This window comes from Cucurbita pepo, chromosome 3 (assembly GCF_057944985.1).
Source record: "Cucurbita pepo subsp. pepo isolate OVF chromosome 3, ASM5794498v1, whole genome shotgun sequence".
Taxonomy (NCBI): Eukaryota; Viridiplantae; Streptophyta; class Magnoliopsida; order Cucurbitales; family Cucurbitaceae; genus Cucurbita; species Cucurbita pepo.
Window position 1 is genome coordinate 8,958,939 of NC_141800.1, and position 5,778 is coordinate 8,964,716.

The following is a 5,778-nucleotide window of genomic DNA, read 5'->3' on the forward strand; positions in this document are numbered from 1 at the left end:
CAGGGGCTCCCCAGGGTGATACACTGGGTCGGATGAAACCCTTATCCAACAACTCCTGTAACTGTTCCTTCAATTCCCTGAGTTCTGCAGGTGCCATCCTGTAAGGTGCCTTGGAGATCGGCACCATTCCTGGTTCTAAATCGATCCCAAAATCGACTTCCCTAGCTGGGGGCAAACCCGGCAGATCCTCCGGAAAGACATCTACGAACTCCCTGACGATGTGTACCGATGAGGTTTTTTGTTTGTTACTATTATCTAAGGTCACGCTGGCTAGGAATGCAATTGCGCCACTACGAATAAACTTCTTAGCCCTTAGCGAGGTTATGACGCTCGGGACACCTTTGGAAGTGGCTCCCTTGTAGGTAAAGCTGTCCCCTGACGGGAGCCTGAGAGTCACTATTCGGGTCTCGCAGTCTATCAAAACGCGATTCTCGCCTAGCCAATCCATACCCAAGATGACATCGAAGTCTTGCATACTTAACACTATCAGTGTAGCTTCGATGACACGCCCTGCTATTGTTACTCCACCTCCCTTAACCCTATGGGTAGCTAGCAACAGCTCGTGAGCATGGGTAGACACTGATAGGGTAATCTCTAAAAGTTCTTTCTCTAGCTGTGCTAGCTCTACAAACTCTTCAGATACGAATGAATGCGTCGAACCCGAATCAAACAAAACTAATGCAAGATGACCAAATACGGGTAGCGTACCTGTGACAACCGCGTCAGGCTGGTCAGCTTGCCTGGCTGTTGTTGCATGGGCTACAGCTCGCCCCTGCTGATGTTGGCCAGCTTGGCCCCTCTGATGCTGTCTGCAGGCAGGTTGACACGCTGATCGTTTCTCTGAGGGCAATCCACTGCAAAGTGCCCTACCTGACCGCATCTGTAACAGGCGCCTGTTCCTGCTCTGCATTCCCCCGTGTGAGGACGCCGACAATTAGGGCACAAGGTCATGTTCCGTACCGGGGCTCTCCCTCGCCTATCAGTGCGACCACGTGGTGGTCTGCAAGTTCTGGGGTGGCTAGGGTATGTCCCCTTTCCCTGGGCCGCAGTGTGGGATGATTGTGCTATTCCCAACTGAAGCTTGTCGGTACGGGGCGAGTCGAGCAGGGTCGCCACCTGAAGGGCTTTCGTATAGACAAAGGATGACTGGGATGCCACATTCCCCCTTAGTTCTTCCCTCAGGCCAGCGATAAATCGTTCGCCCTTCAACTCCTCAGAACTAACATAGGCTGGAGAAAACCTTGCCAGCCTATTGAACTCCAAGTCATAATCCTCCACTGATCTGTCTCCTTGTTTCAATGCGAGGAACGCGGCCTGCATTTTCACTCTGGCAGTGATTGGGTAGTATTTGTGGAGGTATGCGTCTTTAAACTGACACCATGTAATAAACTCTCCTTGTGGTACTATGGTTTTCTGAGCACCTTTCCACCAGAAGTGCGCTTCTCCTTTCAGCATATATGTCCCACAATGGACTTCGTACTTTGGTGGGCAGTTCATAAAATGGAAGGCCGTTTCTATGGCCTCTAGCCAATTCTCAGCGGCAATAGGATCCACCTTGCCTCCGTCAAAGGAAGGCGGTTTATGCCTCTGGAAATCTCTCAAGTAGCGGGACTCCACAGTCATAGTCCCTGAATCCTTGCCCCCTTGCCCTGTTAACTGATTAGACATCATGGTCTGAATCATCTGGTTCGTCAGAGCCTAATTTTCCATCGACGTCATCATGAACGTCTGAAACATCTCAGCTGAGGGCATGGCTAATGGCTGGTTTAGTGGGACTGCTGTACACGGGGTTGGATCCGATGGGGCCTCCTCGGAGAAGGGAGTAGTAGGGGGTGTCTCAAGCAGCCTTCGGGCCTTGGCCTTCATTCGGCGTCTTTTTGATCTTGATGGCTGTGGTACTGTCCCCTCGCTAGTTTGGGGCATATCCCCAACCTCCTCCTGAAGTTCAGGTTGTTCCTCTTTAGGTGTTGGAACCGAGGTGTCCTGAACTTCCTCTCTTCTTCCCCTTCTAGGTCCTGGCCCTACATACGGTTCGCGTCTCTTTGGTGCCATTATCTACCACAATAACAAAGAACTATGGTCACAATTCATTCACAACGCATCTCCTAGGTAATGTGCGATATAATGCCCTAGTCAGTCATGGTATGCTCTATAAATACTAACTTAACCTTTGTCTCTATGTTTCCGTCGCGTGAGAACGTCTGGTCGTGAGCGGCATGTGATTGACGAGCGAAGTCACAGAGGACACGACTCTCTACCCTAAATGTCTACAGGACCTATAACCTGACTGCTCTGATACCAAATTTGTCACAGCCCAATATTTTACTACGGACAGTGACTAACGACACGACACAGATGCACAAGAGATTTAAATATGCAGTAGCGAAAATCATCAAATTTCAATAAAGGTTTTCAAACGATAAACACAGTCACAAGACCGTTTGGAAAATAAATTTAAAAAGAATGCGAATACAAAAATAAAGACTAAAACTGGACTGACGCCCCGGGACAACCCATTCCTCTGTGACAATTCCCTTCAGATCACGCCCACTCTTGACCGACGCCTCGCGCTCCTGAAAAAAAAAAAGGGAAAACATAGCAAGGATGAGTATAAAAATTATACTCAGTAAGCCACCTACTTGTAGGCTCTTTTCGCATCTTAATTTAACAGGTTGCCACGGTTTCCTATTTCGGTTCTAGGACGACTGGCTCTAATCTAGGTCCCTTGGGGCTTGCCCCTTGTGTTTCACTGATTTTTCGTCCTCTCATTAAACGCCTAGAGGTTCTTTATGCCAAGCTAATATGGTCGGTATCTCTCTATGAGGTGCTACCTCTACATGGCTATCTGAGACTACATGGTACCTGGCCTAGGGGTGTGCTGAGTACCCCTATGCCCATCTAGTCCCTCTATGGGGGGCGCGACCCAACCCGTTCCCATGCAGCTAATGGGCTGTACGACGTGGGGACACATTTCCCATGCGAAATGGCTAAGAGCAGTAAAGACTGATCAGGGACCCCTTGGTCCTCCCACGAAACTATAGATACCGTTCACACGCTAGCAATCTATGAACACTCCGGGGTACCTTCTTACCGTGGTAAACCGCTAAGTTTCTAGGGAAAAATTAAGTCAGGCTAGAGCGGCATTTCGCTCCTAACCAAGATTCCCTAATCTTATCAAAGAAATGGGCCCTAGCAATTAACAGAGAGTGCATGCAATCTTCCTCTAACATCATAGTATGTAATTCATGCAAACTAGGCATACCGGCTCAACGGGGCGATGACCTCCATCAAGCACCCAGAGCACGAAGTTCGCGCTCAATGGGGCGAATTCGTCCATCAAACACCCGAAACCCGGCATACACAATTCTACACATAAAATAACGCATGCATACATACGGCGGAAGCTTAAGGCATACAAGCTACACTCAAGTAATTTACCCAATTCAAACACAACAGATAAACTGACTAGTAACTTACATGAAGAGCTAATCTGAAGCAGAACTACTAGCATGCATGCAATCTGAGCGAATCCTACAAGTATTTCTTCCTAAATACCGGGTGGTGACTTACCTGGTTGACGCGTGCCCTTTCGCTAGCGTTTCTTTGCCCGTGAGGTGTCCAAAAATACTGATTTCTCTAAATTAAATCCCTATCCACGTAAAAACAGTATTAGAACTGGAGCCGGGACAAAAATCGAGAAAACAGAAAACAACCGGGCCAAATTGGCCGTTCCACGCGCGCTCACGCGCCCAGCAGCATGCTGGAAGTGCATGGCCACGCGCGCGGGAAGGCGCCAGCCGCAGGCTGCACGCGCGCCTGCCACGCGCGCCCAATCCTGCACAATTGGGTTTTTGAAGGACAAGTTGGGTGTGATCGACATACACTCTCCAACTTGAGGGGGAGTATTAAGAGGATATTTTGGAGATATATTTTAATAATTAGTTAGAATATATCTGAGATATTTAGGGAGTTTATAGATTTGATTAACCCTATATTTTATTTATTTACAAGATTTAGTTAGTTATATATTTTTTTTTCTATTTTTAGGTTTTAGTTGATAGTTTGTATCCTATTTAAACGTGGTAAACCTGAATGAAGATCATACTTTCGATTCCAATTCTATTTCTATTTCTCATTCTTAACACACTCTTTTCCTCCTCACCATATCTAAACACTATAACTTTGATCCAGTATTGTCATATGGTTAACATTCCCTCTTTAATGTACAAGGACATTTTATAACTACCACGAAACTCAAAACATACAATAAATTCATACCAGTTTTAAAACATATCATATACTTCGAAATAGGGTTAGACTGCTTACTTGATCGTGGCGAGACGTGTCATCCAACTAAGTCATAGAGATATACGACTTTTTATTCTAAGTAAAATCTATATAATCTAAAATTTGAGTGCTCTAATATTAATCTGCCACAACACAAATTTGGAGGGTTCATGTAATAGCCCAGAAATAAATAAAGAAATAAACAAATAAAAATAATTATAAAAATAGTTAAAATAATAATAATAATACATTAATTAATTAATTAATTAATTAAAATAAAATAAATAAATAAATAAATAAAACCCACAGAAATAGTGGGGTAGTATTTCTTTAAAGCCATCTGCTACTACATTTTTCAGGTTAAGGCAAGACATTCCTTTACTAACCTTTTGTAGTTCAAACTCCTTTTTCCTCACGAACCGGTTTCGAACCACCACTAGTGTCTTCTCCATTATCCTCCGGCCTTAGAATGGGATTGTGGAATCCGGTGAGTGACTAAACTTGGGAGGGATTTTGTATATGTGAAGAGAGTGTTTGTGAAAGGTTTTTCTCAAGGTTTTTCACTAGGAAGAAGAAGACCTTCCATATACAGTGATCACTCTATTTAAAGAGTCATGTTTGCATGTTCATGCAAATTTGAGATCACCAAATTTTGACACTTAAAATTCCACTCAAATGTTTGGGATTATGTGGCAAGCATGCATGTTTGAGTTAACCAAATTTTGACACTTAAAATTCCACTCAAACTTGTGGGGTTTATTTGGGAAGCATGCAAGTTTGGTTAAACCAAATTTTGACACCTCAAAATTCCACTAACATGGAATTTTCCATTAAATGGAGTAACATTTTGACTTTCTTCATTTTAATTCAACAATTAATTTGAATAATGAATTTCAAATTAAAGTAACATTAAATGATGAATTGAACTATTTAATTAATATTTAATATTAATTCAAATGTCAATCCCAATCAATTCCGACACATAATTGATTAAGATATTTAAATTTTATTTACATATCTCAGATTCTCTCTTTTTGTTTAATTCGTAAATAAAACAAAAATGCGGTTAAATATATTGTATATATGTAGCGCATATTCCCTAATTTGAATTCGAACACTTCGAACTCACTCGTCACACTGTTCTATGGTTTAGTCCGATATGAGCTAGTAGAGGGACTTAATGGACCTATAGATCATGGGCTCCAACGATCAAAGATTAACCGGTTAAACTCATTAACCTTGTTAACCAACACTCGTTAACTACTAGGACACTCCACTATAGCCTAGTAGTTGCACTCCCCTCACTATAGATATATTTCTGTCCATTTGATATAACCATGATTAGTAAGTTGATCCTTCACAGGTTGTTTGTAACTAGAGCTGGGTCAATTTACCGTTTTACCCCTAAAGTTACTTCTTGTTCCTTATGTCTCACTGATCCTCTAATGAACAATTTGTTTGTGGTCCAACTAGTAAACCGAATCCCTCTCA

At 43.2% G+C, this 5,778-nt stretch overlaps 1 protein-coding gene across 1 annotated transcript; it reads right to left on the reverse strand.

Moving 5' to 3' along the window:
* Positions 1-759: 759 nt before the first annotated feature.
* Positions 760-3,741, reverse strand: LOC147793189 (uncharacterized). The gene is made up of 2 exons (XM_087121876.1): positions 3,571-3,741; positions 760-2,055 (listed from the first exon to the last, which is right to left on the reverse strand). The coding sequence occupies exon 2, from the start codon at positions 1,681-1,683 to the stop codon at positions 760-762; it is 924 nt and encodes a 307-aa protein (XP_086978002.1). The 5' UTR covers positions 1,684-2,055; positions 3,571-3,741.
* Between the last annotated feature and the right edge of the window lie 2,037 nt (positions 3,742-5,778).